Source organism: Moschus berezovskii, chromosome 9 (genome assembly GCF_049115385.1).
Source record: "Moschus berezovskii isolate FMDL1 chromosome 9, NW_MosBer_1.0, whole genome shotgun sequence".
Classification (NCBI taxonomy): Eukaryota; Metazoa; Chordata; class Mammalia; order Artiodactyla; family Moschidae; genus Moschus; species Moschus berezovskii.
The window spans coordinates 95,688,825-95,713,429 of NC_142468.1; the positions used below are offsets into that span (position 1 = coordinate 95,688,825).

A 24,605-nucleotide genomic window follows, 5' to 3' on the forward strand; every position below is an offset into this window, starting at 1 on the left:
AAACTAACTGGGCCAAGACAATTCATTTTTACTGTTTTATCACCAACTTTCTTTTTATAGTGTATCTGGGGCAAATAGATTTTATATTATTTACCGAAAAATGTTTTTCTTTAAACAAGTACTGTATGGTTTCCCTTTGATTGTAGTTTGCCATATCATATTTTAATGTTTTAGAATTCTTCACATTCATTTCTGCATGACTTTTTGTGAACATGTCTTAACACTAAAGCTGGTTTTCTTACAAACCTTGGATCTAATTTAAAACATTTTGCCTCATCAGCTTCTGTTTTATTAAGAATCCCCTCTCTAAAAATGGAATGATATGGCTTATTATGAGATACTTTGTTGCTTATAATCCTTTACCCCTTAAATAGAATGCCTTTCTTTGTAGGTGTCACTAACCAGCTATTAGACTGAGATTATAGTACCCAGTGCATGCATGGGGTGCAACAGGAACCAAACAGGGTCCCAGAATTTGGCAACTAGGTCTGGAATGCCCCATAAAGGTAATGATATACATGACATACATATAGTAAAGACAAACACACATCAGGATAGAACCTAAATACAATTATCTAAATATGAAAAGAAAAACTGAGACAGTACCTTAAAGTAGGCTGTGGGTGGTTAACTACAGTGGCAGATGAAGGCCCTGGCTCTCTATTTAAGTTCATCCCAAATACTTAGGTAGAAATATCCCCAAAGTGGCTAAAAAATGTTCATGTCTTTTCTTGATTCTGTATTCAAGACCTCCTTGGATCTGTAGTTTGGTGTTCTGGGTAGATGAGATGTAGCATGTTGTGCAAAGACCATAGGCTTTGGAATCCAGATGGATCTAGGTTTGCATCCTTGCCCTGTTAGTAGCTGTGTGTTCTCATGCAAGTCGCTTACCACGTGGTGAGGCTGAAATTCTGTCTGTAAAGCACCTAGGACAATACCTGGCAAATATTTAAATATGATTCACTCTTACTGCCGTTGCTGTTACCTTTTCAGATCTGCCTTGCTTTGCAGGTGAACAAATAAGCATACCAGTCTTTTATTATCAAGGGTCAGCACTCACCAGTCAGTAGGGCCATAGTGAGATGGAGTGTCTGAGGCTGCAGAGCAGGAGACAAAAACTCCTAAGGCTTGCCCTTAGCTGCCACTGTTCAAATTTGGTATCCTGCTCCCTTTTTCAGAATCCAGCTCCAGAGGTGCAAGCTCTGGCCAGGCTTTAGTCATCTTGCAGCTCTCCTCATTCAGGTGTCTTTTTCCCAGTACCTGTATTACTTTTGTCTAAAATAGTTGTTTTGTTTTTTTTTTTTTTTGCAAATTAGAGGTAATTCCATATCTTTTTATTTCAAGTTCTTGAGTCACTTCCTGGCTTATATTTTTACTTTTCCTCTGCCTTGTAATTTTGCTAATTGTGGCCTAACCAGGTGTTTCTCAACCTGAGGGCTTCTGAGGCAACCCAGCCTACGACAGTTCCTAGCACTTCCTCTGTTAGCACTGGAAGTCCAGGAGGTGGCGGCCAAGGGCTTGTTCCTGTGTGCACAGAACCTGCCATCTGTGCACTGAGGTGGAGGACTGTCCAGTCCTCAGAGCCGTCTCACTGACTCCCGCTGCTTCCATCACACTTGGCTGTAGCTCAGTGTATGTGGCTTATGAATTTTGGTTAGTCTTTGCTAGTTGTTTGAAGAACATGGTGTGAGCTGAACTGATGTCTCCTAGGAAAACCTCAGAGCTGGAAGAAATACTAGGCAGTGGAATCTGCATTTTTATTTAGTATTCCTGACTAGTTTTCTTTCCTTTGTTCTTTTCTTCCTCTCTGTCCCACCACCCAATTTTTGATGCTTCCAGATACACATTTCTGCTAACACCCACTGAAATTAGCAGGGAATTTACTTTGGCAGTCAGAACATGCTGCTGATACACACCTTCCAGGGAGGGCCTTGGATTCTCTGTGTGATACCACCAGCTCACAACTGTCGGGAGATTATTAGTACTGTAAGTGCCACTGCTATCCAGAACACAACTAAGCCTGCAGACACGGGGCTAGGAAGGAAGGGTGGTGGGGCTCTTGGAGAAGTTTTTGTTTTTAGGTAGAAGCAGCCTCTTCTGCCTCCAGGCTTTCTCCTACACCTTGTTCATTCTGTTTGCCTGGAAAACATCCTGAGTTCTGCTCAAGAACAGCCCCTCCGTAAGAAGTGGCTTGGGCTCTGGAGCATTCCCACCCCTCGTGCTTATTAGGCACACACCCTTCCTGTACCACCCTCCACTACAAGGCTGAGGTCTTCCACTCCCCTCGGTGCCAGCACATCCTCAGCTGCATTCACACTGTTTGCCTTGTTGGATTCTCTCTGGGTTGCGTGTTCTTGCGGGCCACACCTCTGCCTTGTTTCCTGTGGCTCCCTTCCTTTCTTCATCCCAATGTCCACTGCACAGTAGACACAAACATTGTTGAATGAAGACATCTAGGAATTTTACTAACAGAACTTATTCATAATCTCAGAATGTCTAAAATGAGATTTTTTTAAAAGTTACAAGATATGGTTATCTTGCAGCTATGGTGTTCCCCCTGCCCCCATTTTGCTTTTCTACAAGGAACATGTATATTACCCAATTAATAATTTATAGGTGGTGACAAATCATGATTATCAGAAGCTGCGCAATGTCCAGTTCAGTTCAGTCGCTCAGTCGTGTCCGACTCTTTGCGACCCCATGAATCACAGCACGCAAGGCCTCCCTGTCCATCACCAACTCCCGGAGTTCACTCCAACTCATATCCATCGAATCAGTGATGCCATCCAGCCATCTCATTCTCTGTCGTCCCCGTCTCCTCCCGCCCCCAATCCCTTCCAGCATCAGACTCTTTTCCAGTGAGTCAACTCGTCGCATGAGGTGGCCAAAGTATTGGAGCTTCAGCCGCAGCATCAGTCCTTCCAATGAACACCCAGGATTGATCTCCTTTAGAATGAACTGGTTGGATCTCCTTGCAGTCCAAGGGACTCTCAAGAGTCTTCTCCAACACCACAGTTCAAAAGCATCAGTTCTTCGGCGATCAGCTTTCTTCACAGTCCAACGCTCACATCCATACATGACCACGGGAAAAACCACAGCCTTGACTAGACGGATGTTTGTTGGCAAGGTAATGTCTCTGCTTTTTAATATGCTATCTAGGTTGGTCATAACTTTCCTTCCAAGGAGTAAGCGTCTTTTAATTTCCTGGCTGCAATGAAATCATGATTATCAAAAGCTGGGCAATGTCCACTGCCTTCCAGTTACCAGCACATGGTCCTGGACTGGGCCTCTTAAGACAGAAGTATGCCACGGTGTCAGGCAGGAAAAGGCACTACCAGCCTGTGCAACATAAGGAACACCAGGCTCAGGGAAGGTGCCTCACATTTTATCTCTGTGTCTCTGCTGTGGTCGATCAGGTAACAGCCAAGCTTAACCAGGACAGACTACACCGACAATGACTGTAGCACCTTTACTGATTTTCTTTCAACATTAATGCATGTGTTCCACTTCTTTAATGGCCTACGGTATTTATGATTATGTTCAGCCAGTCTCCTAATTGCACGCTGTTTCACTGCAGAACTCAGAGCAGCAGCAGTGGGTACCGGCTGGCACAAGCAGTCCAGAAGGAAGGACCTCAGTGGCCTGGTTAGCTCAGGTAGGGCCTATTTCTATATTCAGTTTTCATGTCAGGAAAAACAGTGATCCTGAAGAATCTTGTATCCCTCTGTTCAATCTACTGTTCCACAATAACTTAAACTGTTACTACAGAAGACGGTAAAGACAGAGATAGGCCATTTCCACCTATCCTTGTTTTGAGATTAGACATGATGGCACATACTGAAGAGCTATCTTCCTGAGGAAATAAAGTGGTCTATAATGTTAGTCTTTAAATGGGTGAGATAAAGAATGTATTCACCACCTTCCTAAAAGAGGAATAAAGCTAAGAATTTCAGTTTAACTTTGGAAATGAAATTTGGAAACTCTTCTAAGACAAATATCAATATGAATTTTAAGTCGGGTCAACCATGGTTTCTGTGGGGGAGAGCTTCAGTGTGAGGATCTCAGGTTAAGGATGTATGGAGCCCCAGGAAGACTCCACTCTGTTACCAGAGAACTGCATTTGGACGTGGCCTCTCCACTTCAATTTTGCTGTTACCAAACACTCTTGCAGAACTGTTCATTCAGGCTCAGGGTTCCTGAGGCTGGTCTCCTCCTCACTGCATTCCCTGCTGTGCATGACAGCAGGTTCTCAGCCAACAGTTTATGCTTTCCCTAAAATTCTGCATGGAATTCATCAATATCCAATTTTCATAAATTTCCTTTTTACTTTATCTATTAAACTGTGCTAATAGTGGTGTGAGAAAGAAGATACGGGTGTTTTCTCCACCTGGCACATCATTCATGCAAAATAAATGGGCAATCACAGATTTTAAAACCTGAAAAGTAAGAAGACTAAATAAGAATTCATGCCTATTTCTTTTAATAAGTCAGCAGCTATGACAGAAAAAATTTAGAGACCTTGTTGTCCAGCAGCAGGGCAGACTTCATAGTTCCCACTTTGTAGCCTTGTATCTGGCACCAGGATTATAGGTTAACTGAATCAGAGTTAACTAAGCCACAGAAAAGCATGAGCAGAGCAGGGTGTGATATCCTTATTCAGGAAGTATCAGTTGCTATAAAAGATGAACCTCGGCCCGGTTTATTTACATCATATAGAAGAACCATGTATAAAGAAAAAGCATCAGGCTAGAAGCTCAGACATGTTACTTGTTTGCTATAACCTTCTAAACAATTCATTCTTTGAATATAAATTGGTAAAATTCTTTGAAAGCAATTTAGCAATGTAGATAAAATTTAATATCTTACTACCTATAATACCATTTCATCTACACAAATATACATACAAAGATGTTTTTCAGTAATTTTAATAGTAACAAAATAGGAAACAATTATTCACTAATGGGATACTGAGTGGTTAAAAAGTGCCATAACCATAAGTGGGATAAAATGTAGTCACAAAAAAGCGATGTCTGTCTTAATCTGTTGACACTGGAAGATATTCATAGTACATAGTTTTTTAAAGGCTACAAAACAGCACATATGATTTGACTTGTAGTAAAGCCATACACATGAAATAAGTTTGGAAGGAGATACACTACCATGTTAATAGTGGCTCTCGCTGGAGAACAGGGCTGCATTTGACTTTCATTTTCTTCTACCTTTAGATAGTCTGAAAAGCTGGTTTGAATTTAGAAAAGTCAGTTTCTATTATATATATATATATTCCTTGAGAAATGTCAACATATACACCAAACCATGCAATCCATGGAAAGGGTAAAAAAAACCTACCTACCCAGTAGAATTAACATGAGGAGTGAATAAGAAGGCAAAGTCAAGGTTCAGACATAGATGGACCACACATAGGGACCACACATAGATAGAGCTGAAGCCGTCTTCGTTGCTTGGGTCGGTGCATCTTTTGCCTGATCTTCCAAATTGCCAAGCACAGTCATACTTTTTTTTTTGAACTCACCTAATGTTTAAATATTGGCAGCTTAGTCAACTGACTTTAAAATACTACAGGTTACCAAAGAAGACAGAGAGATGACAAATAAGCATGTGAAAAACGTGCAGTATTATATGACATCATTTATATGACATTCCGGAAAAGGCAAAACTATATACAGTATGGAGGACAGATCATAGTTGCTAAGAGTTGAGGATTTGACAATAAGAGTAGATAGCAATGAGGGAATTTCTGGCGGTGATGGAAATGTTCTGCCTTGATTGTAGCAATGGACACATGCCTCTGCTTGTCAAGCCTCATGGACAGAACCAGAGAAAGACACAGCTAGCTGTGTCCTTGGGATAGTCAGTTTGTAACCTTTATTACATTCAGAACCCAATTTCCATATGATGAACAGCTCACATCCATTATTCCACCTATTAGGTGGGAAGGATGAACTAAGTGGAGTTCATTCATTGATAGACTTCTCAATCCACAAACTTAATCAGCACTGTACTCTTCATTAAAGCAGTCAGTATCTTTGCAAATCACTTCATTAGTATACTTGAAATACTTAAGGATAAGTTTATCTCACTTTGTACGTATATTTAGAAACATTATGTAAAGGAACTTGCAAAGCTAATTAACACTAATTTTTGGTGTCTTACTTCCCAACTCTTACCTTAAGGCAGTTTTTCTGTGTTCTAGCATTCAGGCTGTTGCTGTCCCCTGTAATCTCTAATAGGCTGCTCTTTTGGAATCCCCACAGTCTCTCATGGCATCAGAGGAGCTGCCACTTGTCTATGAACAATCTGCATGGAATGCGGAAGGGTTAGGCCCCTTCCTACGCTTGTGCCTCATGGATCAGAACTTCCCAGCATTTGTGGAAGAAGTGGAAAAGGAACTAAAAAAGCTGACAGGGCTGAGTGATTAAGAGTCTGTGTACATACAGAAATTGGGAGCAATGGGAAAAAATGCTTCCTCCTAAGATTACAGAGAATAAAGAGTATTATTCCAACACCTTTTATCAGTTTTATTTTTAAAAACAGGTGAATCCACTTTTTTTTTTTACATCATTGCACTTCAGCAATTACACAAAACACAAGTACATGCATCTACCAATTACGCACCGCGTGAGAACCCTGCTGGGCGTGAAAATCTACAATCAATGAAAAAATACAGTGTCAACCTCAAAGAATAACTAGTTGCATAGAATACCATGCTTTAACATTTCAAGATCATTGAAAACAAAAGGTAAATTATAAAAGTTTGCTTTAACTGAATGTACAATTAGGTTTTAACACATCAGTGCAAAAGGATTTAAGAATTTACATGATTTAACAAAAGAAAAAATAATCACTTTAAAAGCAATCATACATATATACTGTAATTCATTATATCCATTCAGTGAACTGTTCCAGCTTCTTATCAAAGTCATGTTAAGCCCTTAAAATTATAGATTTCAGTTTATATTACTCATCTTTAAGTACCGGAACTGAACAATTTCCTCATCTGACAACATACAATAAGGAATGAGTATCAGCAGCTTAAAAATGAAACAAGCATTTATTTTGGATTTCTCCCACCCCAAAAAATATAAATATATATATATATATTTATATACTGTATATATCTGTATGTTTTGCTGTACTTTACAAAAATGTATCACTAGATGGCAGCAGTGCATTTTAGAGCTTTGCCAATTTAACAGCTGCATTAAGTAAAAAATGGCGCATGCATGATCTGACCCTCAGAGGTCACCTTTTCACTTATATTTAAATATTTTAACAAAAAAATAAAAGCAACATTCACAGCACATCAAGCCCAAAATAGTTTACACCTTCTACACTGAAGCATTGTTTAAAATGTACCTGGCTAGATCACCCTTACAGGAGAGGCTAAATAAGGCATGCTTTAGACAGTCATCATGGTGCTGCTCACTTGAAAGGGGAAAGAACCAAAGAGGTCCAAGCAGAAAATTTAGCAGGTCATGTTGCCACCAGTTTCAGGAACCTAAAGATCTGTAAAGAAAGTATTTAGAAATTAAAAGGGAGTATGCACTATTACTTAATAGTACACCAAACACCACATAAAGCTTTGGTTCAAACAGCATGCTCAGGGATATGGTGTGAAATTCTGATCTCCATGTGCCTAGGCAATAGGCACTCTGGCCCAGCTATGCCTGGCCACCATTCTTGCCTTGCCCCCAAAAGCAAAGTGGGACCAACTGGCCTCAGGAATAATCCACCTAAGAAGGTGACAATTTAACTTTTACCTCTTTTTAAAGAAGTAAAGTGGTAAGGTGATGTTCTAAAACATCATACACACTCTGAAATGCATCTGTGTTTTACAACTCAGCTGAAAATGTTCCTTTCCAGCTGCTTCACTGGACAGACAACTTGTTCCATCAGTATTGGAAGCTCTGAAATCAACTGAAAGATCTTGCAACATAACATCAGCTATTGAAGATTTTATGATAAAGTCAAAAAAGGCACATTCATTTGAATATAACTTAAAACTTCTAAAGAAGTCCATACTTACATTATAAGTAGTATTTAATTTGTGTTTCTCTGGCGCAAGTTTTTATCTTTGTGATTGTTGGTAGAGTTGGTTTTCCTTTGGAGGAAAAATTGCATTACAGAGTTAAACTCAAGGTCAGTAGCAACTTTTGAAAGCATAACACATGGAAATACAGGGACTCTCACTTACTGCCATCCCTGGTATAGTAATAAATTTTACTGCACGATATTAATACACAATTAATACACCCTGTGTAGAGTGCCTACAACCTTAATCGATCCTTTTGACTCCCAAGGCAGATAATACCCAGGTAACATGGGCTTTGATTTATAAACTATAATTACGACAAAAGTGAGTGAGTAGTTTTTTCTCTACTTAACACCACTGTCTCGTCTCTTAATTATATACAGGCAGTGCTGTGCTCTCTGGCACTTAACTAATTTGGGCACACTTCTGCCTCTGACTTCTTAGTCCCCAGCTCTAGAAAAGAGTCCAAATCTTGGATTGATTCGAAATTTGTAGTTTTGTCTCTCTTGAATACCCACAATTAAATGGAGCCAGGCAGTTTATCCATGCTGTAGTCTAGCTTGAAATGAACAAAACCTGAAGCCTCAGATACACTGGTCATTTCCCCCACAGTATCAATTTAAACATATGGGGTGTGCAAAAGTTTAAACATTTTTTTTGCATGGTATTCCACTTTATATTGCTACTAAGAACAAAACTGTACAGCCTGTCCTGGGAATCAAAGGGCTATCAGTCAGCTCCACGTCCAGCTAAGAAGTCTACTGCAACACTGCTTTCCATTCACTGTCTCCCCCACAATCTTAGCGATGCCCTTTAAACTGCAAATACAAAATAACCCAACCAGAAACCACTGAACCAAAGTCCAACAAAGTACTTACATTGGCCCAGCTGGTTCATCATCTACACAGGTATTCAGGTTTTCATAATCCATTGAGAGACAGGAGAAGAAGGGAGAAAACTGTGAGACTCTGCATCAGGGTTAATAGAACAGCAAACGGCAAGTGGCAAACATGGCTATTCATAGCATTTATTCAAGGCCATTCCATCTGGAGGTGCAAAACACTCATGGAGTTATTATTTCTAGATTCAGGTTTTTAATGGCAAGTATGTTGTTTCAATGGTTTTAGTTAACACTTTGAATGCTTGTCATGAAAAACTGCAACTGTAGCGGACAGATAGGCTGCAATATTATTATACTCATCTTGTCCCCAAGTTCCAGTGGTTCACTCTTAAATAGATGAGAAGACAAACCAACATTTCAGTTGTAAAATCCTGCTGTTTGTTTTCTTGTGGTGAATGCATGCACAGTTTTGACTCAATCCTGCAATGTAAGATGGATGTGTATGTGCCATACGTTTAGCCACACATCCTCTCTTCCCCACAGGACACTGTTCTTGCTGTTCTGTAATCTTTACGAGAGTCTGTAGTCTGGAGAATAAGACAGAGGAAGCCACATAGTTCAACCTGATAGTGGGTCAGTCAGGCTGGGCTGTGCCAGCAGCAAGTGTATGCAGACCAGAGGATGTTCTGTGACAGACCAGAGAAAGCTGAGTAGTGCTGACATCCCTCTAGAAAAGATTTCAGATGGAAAAACAGGCTCATTCTTGTGCCCTGGCCAAAACCAGAACCTGAACCCAGATGAGCCATGAGTTATCTCTCTCTTTTTTTTTTTTTAATCAAAACACTTACATTATCTGAGTTTAGGTGCCTTCTTAAATTGGTATTTTCTGGTTCTGATTTACCAAGTTTTTCTTCCCTGTTTCAACTAAGGGCAACTTGGTCCCCTTTAATCAGGGTTATATGTGTCTGTATACATATGTACACAGACACACAAGATTTTTTTAAAGGCCCATAAAGGTGGGGGAACAAGTTAAGTGCTCTTAGTTTCTTTTTATTTTACAAAAGTCAGGTGGACTAAATGATTCAGAACTGAAGGCTTCTAGAAAAACTCTCAGCAGGATTCCACAAGGGGGCTTGTGCACATGAAGCAGTTATGGAGAGTACAGTCTCAGTGTAGGCATCTGCAGGAGCGCACGTCAGGAGTAATGTCTGTCAGAGGAGACATTGCTCCACCTGTTCCTTTGAGGCAACGGAGAGGCAAAGCCACCGCCAGCACACACAGTGACTGGAGCAAAAAAGATTTCAAAACAAAAACAAAAACAAAAAATAACAAAAACTGAAACAAAACTAACCACAAACCAATGACTTATCAGCCAAAACAATAGGCTAGTGACACACTGGTGTCCACAGGATTTACTACTAAAAACAGCACACTACTGAACAGCACAGAGAACGAACTAAGACTCAGACACCCGAGACAGCTGTGTGCTGTTACACAGTGGAATCATACAGAGACATATCAGCACTGAGACACACGAGCCTGGCCTGGGTCCTCCCTCACCACAACAGCCTAATGCGCTCAACATCCGGCCAAGCCAGCTCAGCTACATGCTAGGAACTAAGCACTGCAGGGACTGACAGGAGCAAACTTAGAGTATTTTTAGTGCTCTGGCTGTGTACCCGAAAATACAAAATTCTAGAGCAAGATAGCTGATTCAAGAATATCACCAATCTACTCCCAATTTTAAGAGAAAAAAAAGCAGGGGAGAGGGAATCGCGATCGCCAAGCTCATCTTTTCAAAGCGTGATGCTGTCAGCACCAACCCAAGCACTTCACACCATGAGCTTTTCTTTCTTCAGTAATGCGGATGTATGTACACCGGGGTGCCTGACTAATAACATTTCCCAGCCCAACAAGCCGATTAACGTGCAAGGGCTGCATGAAGGGGTTTTAGCAAGAGTAGCTCTGGTGTAGCTGCCGCCATGCCTGCAAGTGGGAGCAGCTGCAGTTCACAACAGTGTCTACATCTCACGGCCCCTTCGTCTCTCTCCCCAGATTCACTTTCACATTTACAAGGAACAAAGAGCCTCAAGTCTCCCGTTTCCCTAACCTGAACCACTATCTGCAGTACCACTCTCTTTACAGGTCAAACAAAATAACAATGTGACCTCTAACAGGGAAATCAGGAGAGAGGGAAAGAACAGAACTACAGAAAAAAGGTACGAAAATGAAAGTAAATGAGGATTAAAACAGCAAACTGAAATCCAAATTAGTTGTGAAAGTGAATGAAGTAAACTTGAAGAGAAGTGTTAACATTATGAACTGTGCATCGTATAGACTGAAGCGGAGATTAAACAAACTCCAAAAGCATGCATATCACTCACTTACCACCATGTTTTAAGGGTTTGATGCAATTGAGGGGGGAAAAAAAAGAAGTCATAGTAACCGACAAGTATCAACATACCCCCAAACCCTCAGGCCAAAAGACAGCCACTTAAACAATGACTGTTCTCTCCAGCTGGGTATTGCTCACAGCCACTGACTAGATGAGAGGAAGAGGGCCGTGGGATAATGGAAACCAGGTGCTTCCATCTTATGAGTGAAGTTCCTGGTGGGGCTGTTGCACACACAGATTCAGCTGAATGTTGTCTACCCAATCGAATGTGCTAGAACCCTCACTCCCCTTCCCCTACATTGCCCCAGAATCTGGAAGGGTGCTCTGCGATGCCTAGTAAATAGCAGCTTACTTGATATACCACCACCTCGAAAAAGATGGCTTTAATGTCAAAATGAGTTGATTGGTCAAAGCTCCTTTTTCACTGTCTCATCTCACTGAGGATGAGTTTTTATGGTTTCTAAAACTACTTAAATTTTGCCAGATCTCAGCAGAGTAGCACAAAATCCAAGCAAGATTAACAATTCCTTCCAATATGCTTCCTTGTTCAGTCCTATTATATTTTCTTTATAAGGTAACTTGTTACTGGCTCAGATGACCCCTGGTTAAGAGACAACACGTGTTTCGCATATCATTTTTAAAATTCATATTTCTTTCCCAACATTCCTGGCCTTTGTAAAGCTTTATATGCTACCAATGTTTTGATCATCTAATTGATTTTGGCACATTAGACTAGCTCTTAATTCTGAAGTGTCAAAGAGAATTTGGATATATCACAGCCACTAAAAATGGTTCCCACAAAACTGCAAATATCTTTTCTACCAGTAACTTAAAGGAAAAGTGCCTATACTTGCTTATAAAGGTTATCTCCCTAATGGTGAATGTAGAAAACTTTTTGATGCCAGCACTTTTCTTAAATCAGCTTCTGTTTTCATTCAAGGTTAGTAAAATGTGCAGTAGAACTGAAGGTCCCAACAACTGAGCAGGCTCACTCCCCATCTCCTCAGGGTACTGGGGAGAGATCTGAAAGCATACTCTAATCACCCTGTGGGTTCAGTCAGCAGGGAACCAACACAGAAGGTGTGTTCCAAACATGTGTCCAGCAGTAAGGTGGATGGAAGACTAGAGGGATGCTATTTAGTCTTTTTAGAGAAATATCATTTAACATTTTCAAAGAATGTAGTCAGGACGTGAGTAAACAAAAAACAAAGCCCTCACTTGGCTCCATGATTCATCTGTTACTAAAAATATTGACAGTAAAAGATGACAAGCAGATAATCTACGTACAAGACAACCTATTGGGGCACTAATCCTCAAAGACACCATAATAGGGACCTAAGGGATTTAGATATACGTTTCAGTTACAAAATGTCCTAAAAATACTCAACTTTTTCTAGTAGACAAAAAGTCATGGGCCTTTTTCTTTACCAAGAAAGCAGCTAAACTTTACCGCTAAGTATTTTCTATGTGAGTAATCTAAAGCAATATTTGCTTTTCTAGTGAAACATAGGCTGAACTATGTAAGTTGAACTTTGTGTGTTTTTATACTTTTGTATTATTCCCTTAGTGCTTTTCTAATATAGTGCTGTTACCAAAAACTCACAAACTGCCCAAATATGAATACTATGACTTTTATAGAAACTTTTTTCATATAAAAAAGATTGAGTTAGAAATACATTATTGCTGTATCTTGATAATAGTATACCCACTGGCAGAGAAAAAGTATGTCAGGCCTCTTTTTAAAAAAAAAACAATTTTCACAATGGTATAAATGAAGTCAACACAGAGCTATGAATGGTCATTTGATAGGTAAAAAATCTATCACCTCTAAAATTCCAAATCTGTATCAGGTATAATGTACCTCTTCATTCCCTAAAGGAGTGTATGCATATATCTGTATGTAAATCTGAGGCAGGGCAGATGGGAGGAAAGCACATGAGGTGAGTTTGCTCTTGTGAATTGCACAGGTTTTGAGGGGAAACTGGCTAAAGAAGAAAAAGACACAGCATAAGGAAAAGTCACAGAGGAACTTTTTTAAAAAAATTACTTCCAGAAGAAAAGAAAAACGGGGAGGGCAGGAATAGGGAGGAGTCTGAGAAAAAGAGGGAGAAAGACAAAGGAGAAAACTATGGGATGGAAATGCTCAAGCAAGGGCAAGGGACATGACAGAGAATGCAGCCTGGACCGTGCTGGCTGTCAGGAGGGGAATGGAGAGAAAGCAAACACTGCAATAATCCCAGTATCCCAGATTTTTCACACCAATTCAACAACAACAACAAAGTAAAAGCTGCTTGCATTACAGCATTTTTCTAAGACACTAGAGCAAGAAGGTTTTACTTTGCACTTACCCTGTAGTCATCTCTTTTACATAGGATTCATTCACTCTCCATAATAATTTATCTTTAAAGAAGTATTCTCCCCTTAGGAAGCTGTTCATGAGTTTTGCTGGCCACAGATGTCTCTTATTAGAAACTCATTCCTATTTGTGTTCAACAGCATTGAGCTCTTAAAAAAAAGACAGCTGCTACCTTGGGTAGCTGCTTGTAGTTGTCAGAATCAATGCTAACCATTCCTCAGGTTAGCTACTGAGGTCTTCCATACATGCTGGGACAGCAACCTGGTAAGTGAAATGGCTTCCTGCAAAAATGACTAGAATCTCTGACAGGGACAGGCTAAGCCAATGTGTCACTCTGCCAACAAAGGGGCAGCCAGCCTTGTCTTAAAAGTTACAAAATCAAGTTTTGACACTCATTTTTACCTTTTTCTACTGACTTTTTGCATCTCAACCTTTCCAAAACAGAAGCCAAGAAAGGTGATATTTAACAAAGCAAAACCATTCAGAGGGAATGAAAAAGCTCTTTTCAGGAGTGAGACAAAACCACTCCTAGTAAGCCAACACTGAAAACACACTGACAGGCAACTCTTCCTCTTTCCTCTCAGATCTAAACATAGGTACTCTGCTTTCGAAGTCCTAATTTTTAATAAGAGAAATTTCAAGAAACAAGCATTACTCATACATGATAAGCCTAAGAAAGCAGTTTTACTTCATAGAATAGCAGTTCTGTGGACCCAAGAGAAGGAAAGTAAAAAATCCCAGGAAACTCTTAGTCGCACAGAACAAGCCGAGGAATTTACACAGGCCTGTCTACTTCCAACTGAGTCCATCCTATTCCTCCATCTAGTTCATTGCTAAATGTACACTTGGACAGAAATCCAAATACATTGTTAGTTTCAACAAAAAACCTTGTCACCAACCTCACTACAATCCTCCCTCTACAGAGTGCAAGCAAAGAGACTGAAGAGCTGCTGAGAAAAGAAGAAAAGAAGGGGAGGTGGTTGCTGCTCTCAAACATGTCCTTCCAGAGAATCTGAAGCCACCAGCATGCCTTCAGGGCTGCACTCTTTCTAAGGGAGCACCAGACCTCCCTTAGCATTCTGCACTGACACACATGGCAGGCAGTGCATCCTGCTGCCACAAGAACACAGACAGTTCTCTGGGGCAGGGCACAGCACTCCAGTACACAAGCATGGGCCCAGAACAGCCAGACTGGAGTTGACGTCCTCCCTGTCACCCAAAGCTGGCCTCCACTGAGCCGAGAGGCACACTATTCCAGTCCAATCAGTGACAGGCAAGTGGTGATCATGGTTGGCTGGTCAATTATTTGTTTTTGCTGATGATGTTATAGGGCTGGAGGATGGAGCTGTGGATCTAGTTAGGAATCTGAAATACTATGGGTGCAAGTCTTAATCAGTAGTCTCCCCCGCCAATTACAATCACAGAGTTAGAAATGGAACATCCATAACAAAAAACATAAAAACTTCCAGAACCTTTTCTGACTCTATGTCTATCAATCTAAGATTCTTGTTCTTTCCAATGCCTAACAATTGGCTGTAGTTCTGCTGCTATTATTCACTCCCTTCTCTGACCCTGGGCCAGCCTGAGAGTGCCACCTTGGGCAGGGACGCCATGCGGTACTGCTTAGCTATTTGTTTTTACTGGGGGTGGTGATGCGTCCGATGCTCTCCACCATTCTTTGTGAGACAGACAAAAATTCCAAATGGCAGGGGCCTGCTTCACCAGGAACCTTGAAAACCTTCTGAAGGGGCTAACCAAGGGAACCAAAGGATAACCTGTTCCCATGGCTTTTCCCAAGAACAGTTTGACTGGACTGGCGCAGTTACCTATTAGGGCTATACCAGGCAACCATGTGACAACCAATCAGATACCTTAAATCTGCCTGAAAAGGCCAGGTGGCCTGCGATCTTGGGGTGGCTTCTAGGCTTGACTTGGATTCTCCTCAAGCTCAATCTGCCTGATGATCTGTATTGGAGGAGGACAGAGCTGAACAAAAAGACTGACAACTGCCCATTCCCCACAAGGGGCCTGAAGGGCAGGAGGGACTGGGGTTCAAGAACACCCACATGGAAGGACAGAGCTAATAATTATAGCTCAAAGTGGCTAATCTTAGGGGTAGGGGATGAGGAACCAGTATAAGAATTTTTCCTTCTCTCCTCTTGGGACTGAATCCCAACATCCTTATAGTCCTCTTTGGGTGCTTGGAAACCACCCCCAAGGAACCAGCCCCAACATTACAGCTATTTTGTAGGGATGCTCTTACCGTCAGGAACTTCATCTGGCCTCTTCCTCTTTTCATATACAACAATGATCACCACAAGGATGATGATTTCTGCCAGAATTCCCAAGAAAGGCCATAGTGGGGCCAGATGGCTCCGTACCCTGAGGATGGTGACAACAGAGGCAGAGCCAATGGAGTTGGTGGCGTTACATTCATACTCGCCAGGGTCTTCTGTGATCTGCAGGTTCGTGATGCTCAGCTCAGTGTAATTTTCCCTGTTGACGATGATGAAGCGGCCAGAGGTATTGACAATATCCTACTCAGGAGCAGAAAAAGTGAGAACACACAAAGATCAGAGTAGGTTAATTAGTGCCCAACACAGGGTAACACTCTTCTCCATCCTCAGCAGAACACTGAATGGGATCAGGGAGCAGTGTCTAGTGTCATTTTTGTCCAAGGAACTTTGAATACTTGATCACTGACTTCCCTTCAATCTCAACAACAACCAATCAATAAGCTTCTAGCAGAATCAGGACTTCTCCAATTTTAATGAAGTGAAGGGACATCCTTCCCTGCAGACCCAGAAAAGACAACTTAATCTAGAAGATGTTGCTCCAACACCAGGTAAGAACTCCGTAGCCAGAAAGGATGGAGAAAGGATGTGAGCTCCGTGGTCGGGTATGTATCTGGTAACATCAGGCCTATTTGATGACTTCAGATTCAGCACATCTACTTCACACTTGTGAATTATGAAAGTTTCCCTAAACTTCCTCTAGAAACAACGCTAAGAACTTGCTCCTAGTCAGAATGGAGGAAATTCATAACTTCCACTTCCTTTCAGAATTACAAGGTTAAAGGAAAGTTCAGTCAAGAGATATTTACTAATATATGCTACATGTTTTATATCCAACCTAAGAGGAAGGTGAGAAAGGGAGAGCATGACACAAAAATGACCTCTAGAGGGAACCAGACCTCCAAAGGGATGGTTCCAGGAACGTGTAAGAAGAGCCAACAGAGTATGTATAGAGCCACACTGCAGTGAGTGAGTGGACACTGCTGGAGAGACAAGGAAAGCTGGAGAAGAGCTAACATTTGAACTAGACTGCAGGAGAGGAGAGCTGACCAAGCAAGGCAGGGATGCTCCAGGCATGTGTGGGAAGGCAGCGGTGAGAATGTGACCAGGGGTTTGGGTGGAGCTGCAACAGGTTTGCAGCTCTGATCTCATGGGGCACTAGCAGGGAAAAAATCTGACTCTTGTGTCAGTTCACATGTAGCAACTAAAGGATAATCAGGAACAGAAGAGAAGAAAGGTAAAAATATGATCCCCAGAATGATGTCTAGCTATAGCATAAATCATGTCTACATTGCCTTCAAAATTAGAGTTATTCTGTGAAACTTCAACCCAAGGATTTGAAAAGCTGCTAACTCCTCTAACTCCGGCTCTACTCATTCACTAATTCCACATTTCTCACTTCTGATCTTTGGTCCAAAAGCCTTCAAAGGGTTTTTAAAATGTTATTTTATTTTCAATTGGAAGATAGTTACTTTACAAATATTGTGATGGTTTCTGCCGTACATCAACATCAATCAGTCACTGGTATACACACATCCCCTCCCTCTTAAACCGTCGTCCCACCTCCCTCTGCATCCTACCCCCTCTAGGTTGCCACAGAGCACCAGCCCTTGGATTTCCTGCATCATACAGCAAATTCACACTGGCTATCTATTTTACATATGTATTTCAAAACTACTCTCTCAAGTCATCCCACCCTCCCCCTCCCTCTCTGTCACCATAAGTCTGTTCTTTGTGTCTGTGTCTCCACTGCTATCCTGCAAATAGGATCATCAGTATCATCTTTCTAGATTCCATATATACGTGTTAATATATGATATTTGTCTCTTTCTGACTGATTTCCCTCTGTATAATAGGGTCTAGGTTCATCCAACTCATTAGAACTGATTCAAATGTGTTCCTTTTTATAGCTGAGTAGTATTCCACTGTGTATATGGTACCACAATTTCCTTATCCATTCATCTGTTGATGGATATCTAGGTGGTTCCATGTCTCAGCTATTGTAAATAGTGCTGCCATGAACACTGGGGTACATGTGTCTTTTTCAATTACGGTTTCCTGAGGGTACACGCCCAGTAATCGGATTGCTGGGTCATATGATAGTTTTATTCCTAGTTTTTTTAAGAAATCTCCATACTGTTTTCCATAGTGACTGTATCAATTTGCATCCCCACAAATAATGCAAGAGGGTTCTCTTTTCTCCACACCCTCTCCAGCATTTACTGCTTGTAGATTTTTTTGATTGTGGCCATTCTGACCAGTGTGAGATGATACCTCAATGTAGTTTTGCATTTCTTTAGTAATAAGCAAGGTTGAGCACCTTTTCATGTGTTCTTTAGCCATCTTTATGTCTTCTTTGGAGAAATGTCTGTTTAGTTCTTATGCCCACTTTTTGATTGGGTTGTTTTTCTGATACTGAGCTGCATAAGCTGCCGTGTATATTTTGGAGATTAATTTATTAATCTTTATTAGTTGTTTCATTTCCTATTTTCTCCCATTCTGAGAGCTGTCTTTTCACCTTGCTTATAGTTTCAAAGGGTATTTTTAAAGTACTATCATATACAAGAAACTTTTGTGGTTCCACCACCAATTTACCTTGGTTAATATTTATAACCTTTCTAAAGAACCTGGATTACATGATATCTAGGGTCCCTTCTGATTCTGAAGACTGACAAAGAGGATGCCTGAAAAGTAGAGTTCTAGGCATACAAAGCCTGGAGAGGAATGTATGACATCCCATCTGAGAGAACAGGAGACTGGTCAAGCATTAATCAAGAGTCTAAAGTTTTGACTCTCCTAACACCATGAGTCATCCCACAGATTGGAAAAGATGTTTTCTTTGACCTTTTCTGGAGCAGATACTCTCAGATTTCCAATGTCTAAGGCTGCCAATAGGCCTCCTTGCTGCTGCTGCTGCTGCTGCTAAGTCACTTCAGTCGTGTCCGACTCTGTGTGACCCTACAGACGGAAGCCCACCAGGCTCCCCCGTCCCTGGGATTCTCCAGGCAAGAACACTGGAGTGGGTCGCCATTTCCTTCTCCAATGTGTGAAAGTGAAAAGTGAAAGTGAAGTCGCTCAGTCGTGTCTGACCCTTAGCGACCCCATGGACTGCAGCCTACCAGGCTCCTCCATCCATGGGATTTTCTAGGCAATAGTACTGGAGTGGCTTGCCATTGCCTTCTCCGATAGGCCTCCTTAGATTGTCTCAATTCCTAATCAGTAATTTGTTTCAGAAATATGTAATACTATTAACTGTTCTTACTGCCTTGCCTTCCCCAAAAATCGAGAAAAATATATTAAGACCACTTCAAGAACAATATTTTCTCTAGGATAAATGGACTAGAATAATAGTAAAATTTTAAGACTAGGGTTAGCTATTCTTGGTGTCTTGTCTTGAAGGCAAACAGCCAAGCCTTTTACCAGACAGCTTTAATAAATTCATATGTAGGAATTCCATGCTAAAAAGAGACTATCAGTGCCCTTCAAATTCATGATATAACCATGACCCAAGGATGACCCAAGCCATGGCAGCTAGTATGGCAGGTTGCAGAAACTTGTCCAGATGTCTGGAGCGCCCCAGGAGAAACTCCAGCAACCACAGACACCCACATATAGAGGACCAGGGCTGCCTCCTACTCACCACGAGCATACCATTCTCCTTCTTGTGCCATGTCCACTCAGGGTGGGGGTAGCCAACTGACTTGCAGTACATCATGGCATCCTGCCCTTCATTCTTGTTCTCACTCCGTTTATGGCCAGTGATGTCAGGAGCAGCTGTGAGAAAGTGTTGAATACAGTTACCATAGGAGTCAATGCTGAACAGGAGACAAAGCCCCAACTACTGGCTCAGAGCCCTGCTTCTTAGCCAGTCTTTAGACCCACCCTCATATTCAGCTTTGATAACATGCATTTCAAGTCAGAACAGACCAATGGAACCAATCCCATGCCCTAACCTCCCACCCACCAAAGCAGGCACCAGGATTACTACATGTGAAGCTCTACTAATAATATGGGTAGTTCTACAACCTACTGGAAGACAACACAGGTGCAACTGCATAAATTAAGCCATCCTTTAAAGAAATACAAACAGAAGTTATTACCTTCTCTACCAGTCATGGTTTTTTCTCACAACACCTGCATGAGCAGTAATTATGTATTATATCAAATGCTATATATTATGTTAAGGAAATGAGAGAGCCTGAGATCAAACATTTAAAATCAAGTCCTATTGTAAGGTATATAAAAACAACGAATGATGAATGATTGGAGAAGCTACCCAAGAATATCAATAGCCAAGGCTCTCCCAGAAAAGAGGAAATCCAGCAATCTAGTCTTCACAAGAGAAGAAAGATGAACAGGAAATTCGACCAATGTCTCATGAGGTTGTTTTAATGACTTAAGAATCTGATTTATACACCTGATTTGCAGTTATCTCAATGAACCAAATCTTGGGGAAATTTCTAGACATGCTGGAAGCTCTTGGTCTCTGCTTTTCATGATCATTTAGGAAGAAATAAACAGCATATGTGGTTTAAATATTAGACAAAGTTCAAGGACCCAAGAAGCCTGAGATGAGAGCTAATTCTTTGAATTTGGCCTTCTTTGATCTTAACTATAAATTTCCACCTTACCACATCAGTTCTACTAATCTGAAAGCAATAAAACTCAAAGTAGGCAAGACATCACTTTGTTGGCCAAAATGGGAAAGAGAATCAACAGGCCTGGTCAAAATTCCAGTTTTGCGAGTTATTTAATTATTCTATGCTTGAATTTTATACCCATTATCAGATGGAGTTATTTCTAGCCCTGCCTACATCCAGTGTCTTTCATAGACAGATAGATGTCACTTTGAGACTGTAAAAGCCTGTATAATTATACCATGGGCTGAATCCTATGTTTTCCTTCTGATTGGCTTGGTTTTTCTTGGCTTAAAAATAATCCAATGTCCTGCTCCTCTCAGACTGTGCTCCCTAGACCACCTCCTGAGGCACCTGGATAGGAAAAGAACGAGCAAGGCCCCAAGCCACCTTTACAACCTGCCAAATGCAAGCCTGGTCATTACTACTCAGTGTGAGGTGTTTTCCAGATAGGATATCATAAAGGAAATGTCTTTTTGTTTTCCCAGGCACAATTCCTCACTACAGAAGGGAATGGCTGGCTCAAGTTCTCAACATGCCAAATTTCTCCCACAGTGAATCAGTCACTTCTCAGGCCTAATATTTAACCTGGTCACTCTTCCTCAGAGCTTTCTGAACTTGGTAAATATTAAGAACCTCTTAGGCACTCCAAGGAGCAAGCTCCACAGCATACTGACACACCATCAAGCGGGAGCAGGGAGACATAAGCAGCAGAAGAGCTACCACATTGTACCTCTAGTATGTTTCATTCATTGGACAAACATTTGTTGAGCACTCATATATGCCAAATTTGTCACAGAGTGGCAGGGAAGGCCTTTCTGATGAGGTGAATTTTAGCAGAGTCATGAAAAAAATAGAGTAAGCCACATGTATCTGCAGGAAAAACACTCCAAGTAGAGGGAAAGGCAAAGCTTTGAGGCAGAAGTGTGCTTGTTATGTGTAACGAACAACATGGAGGAATTTGGCTGAAACAGTAACCAAGGGGATGATGGTAAGAGATTAAATCAGAGAATAGAGCCTAGATTGGACAAGACTTTAGAGGACAATGAAATTACTTTGGCATTTACCCTAAGTCAGCTGGGAAGCCACTGGTGAATACTAAGTGTAGGTATGAAATTATCTGTATGTTTTAACAGGCGCCCTCTGGCTACTATGTGGACAACAATTGTAGAGAGAGGACAGTGGAAATAAGATCAATTAGGAGGTTCTGAGAGCAATCCAGGAAGCGGGGGGAGGAGGTTTGGATGAGGGCAGCAGCAGTAAAAGTGAGGAATTCTGGATATATTATAGGTTAATATATTTGTTAATGGACTGAATGCAGAAAGGGAGCGAAAAAGGAGCCAAGCATGACCCCAAGGTTTCTGGTCTGAGTAACTTCAAGAATGGAATTGCCAGTTACTGAGATGAGGAAGACTGCAGAAGAATTAGCATGGGTATTTTTTTGTTGTTGGTTTGTTTTTGTTTTGTTTTGCTTATGGATAGAGCAATGATAATAGTGAAAAAAACAGGAGTTCAAAGTTTAGGAAATGTTAAGTTTAGGACTTATTTAACATCCAAGTGAAGCTGTCAAGTAGGCAGCTGAATATAAAGTCCAGAGCTCAGGGAAATGGTTGAGATATAACTTTCAGAAATCAGTTTACATGTGATGTTTTTTTCCCACTTTCAATCTCCTTTGCCCCACAGAGAATACTCAACTCTATTTACTCTGGCCCAGTTAAGTGCTTCCCTGTTAGGTCAGTTGATAAAGAATCCGCCTGCAATGCAGCAGACCTCAAGTTCGATTCCTGGGTCGGGAAGAGTCGCTGGAGATAGGACAGGCTACCCACTCCAGTGTTTTGGCCTGGAGAATTCCATAGACTCGATACTCCTTGGGGTCACAAAGAGTCGGACACCATCAAATGACTTTCACTTTCAGTTACTTGACTAATTCCAACAGTGCTGTGAATTCAGCAACATCAGATTTTGCCTTGGAGACTCATCCCCAAGATTATACATAAGAACCACTTAGAAGGCTAAAACCTGAGTTGGTTTCTGGCTACATAGTCTCTAAAAAGCTGCTACTCTTGAAGACCAAGACCTGGGTTTTGGTCTTTCACTCCTGCCTCGGTGCTCAGGTTGAATACACCACAGCTTTCTTTCATTCATCTACTTCAGATTCTACAGAGGCTTCTATTTACGACGGGAAGGTGCCTTAAGGCTGTCAGATGCAGACAGCAGAACTTAACGCGCCCCCCACCCTTTGCTGGCCATGGTTACATAGCAAAGCCTGCAAGCTTTCATGGTCAGATCCACTGCTGCTTTCTCAACTCTGCAAAGAATACTGAGTGAAGCTTTGGAGTAAGATCCCCTCTTCCTAATGTACTCAAAAGAAAAATGCCCTGATTATTCACCCTTGGATTGGTGGAAGTATCACTAGTATACTAGGCAGACAGGAAATTAACACAGGTTACATCACTTTACCCTTTTAAGGAATGATTATAACAACTATCACTTCAGCCAATGAAGTAGGTCACTTCTCTTTGTTCTTTAGGGGAGCTGTTCAATCAGAAAGCCTGTTCTTGCCCCACCAGCTGAGCTAGATGGCAGACTAACAGCAAGAAAGGTAACAGAACTCTCAGAACACATGTCAGCAGTGGTCAAAGAAGGGGACTCTTAGGGCGCAGAGTCTACCTCTTAAATAGTCCACAAATTATTTGATATTCTTCCCTTCAAGAGGTGAGGCCTAATTTCCCTCCCCTTGAGTGTGGGCTGGACTTATGACCTGATTCTAAAGAATAAAATACAGCATATGTTATACATACATATATTTATAAAATGTTTTTTATATATGTATATATATAAAAAGGTGTACAGCTTTGGAAACTAGTTCAAAAATACAAAGTGGCTTTCTATGCACGCATATGCTGTTTCTCTCTTTCTCCAGATCACACACACTGGGGGAGGTTAGTGCCATACTAGGAAGACACTTGAACAGGCCATGGAGAGGCCCACATAGTGAGGAACTAAGGCCTTCTGCACAGTCACTGAGGCAGTCATCTAGGAAACAGATCCTCCAGCCCCAGCCAACAACTTAAGAAACCCTGAGTCAGAACCACCCCACTAATCTGCTCCAGAATTCCTGACCCACATAAACTGTGAGGTAATAAGTATTTGTTGTTTTAAGCCACTGATTTGGGGGATAACTTATTATGCAGCAACAGATTAATATAGTCACTCAATGATGCAGATATTACCCCATTTTTATAGATTAGAAAACTCAAGTTTGATAAAGTTATTTAAGATCTAAAATTATACTGCTAATAAAAAGTAAAGCCAATATCCAAATTCAGGGATGTCTGATTCCAGAGTCCACAAACAATAAAAATATACAACATGCATTACTGGTACTGCAAAGCAAATTGCCCAAATGTTATCTTTGCTTGCAGATGTATTAGAACACTCTAGACCCAAAGAGGGACTGATCTATCTGCTATAATTTAACTACTGTACTTCATATATTATAATGTAAAGCGTCTTGGACTTCAAGCAGAGAAATTTGGCTCTATTGAGGCTTTATTACTCACTGAGTAACCCAAAGTGGGTCATTTAAAATCCTTTGAGTTTCAGTATTTATTTCTGTAAAATGGGAGTAAAATACTCATAAATCACAGAGGTCTTATGAGGATTTACTCTGTCAATCTAGCACACTATTGGAGCCCAGTGTCAAAAATAAATATTTAAATTTCATTTTCAGTCAGGGAAAGTTTAGGCTAAGGCAGGTGTTATGAGTTCTAAGAAATCAAAGAGATGCTGAATATTACGTCTTCTCCCTGTTTGCTGATATAAACAGGACTCTCGTTTATAGCTCTAATAAAGTTTACTCATGTCAGATACTGACAAATTATACTGAATAATGGCCTATTTATATTGATTATGGTGCCTCGCCTTATATGGGCCTGCCATTTAATAAGGAACTACTTAAACAGGTACTGTTGGTCTGCAGGTAGGTCTGAGAAGTTGAACACAGCAAATACTGCTTACTTCCCTTTA

General features: G+C 41.0%; 1 protein-coding gene across 1 annotated transcript in view; it reads right to left on the reverse strand.

Annotated features, from left to right (window-relative positions):
* Positions 1-1,284: 1,284 nt before the first annotated feature.
* The window catches only part of NPTN (neuroplastin), a 37,777-nt gene continuing 14,456 nt past the window's right edge, over positions 1,285-24,605 (reverse strand). The window contains exons 4-8 of the mRNA XM_055435333.2: positions 19,580-19,713; positions 15,909-16,182; positions 8,932-8,953; positions 8,048-8,122; positions 1,285-7,527 (exon numbers count right to left, since the gene is read on the reverse strand). Coding sequence (XP_055291308.1) covers positions 8,062-8,122; positions 8,932-8,953; positions 15,909-16,182; positions 19,580-19,713 — 491 coding nt within the window. The 3' untranslated portion in view covers positions 1,285-7,527; positions 8,048-8,061. The remainder of the gene's footprint in view (positions 7,528-8,047; positions 8,123-8,931; positions 8,954-15,908; positions 16,183-19,579; positions 19,714-24,605) is intronic.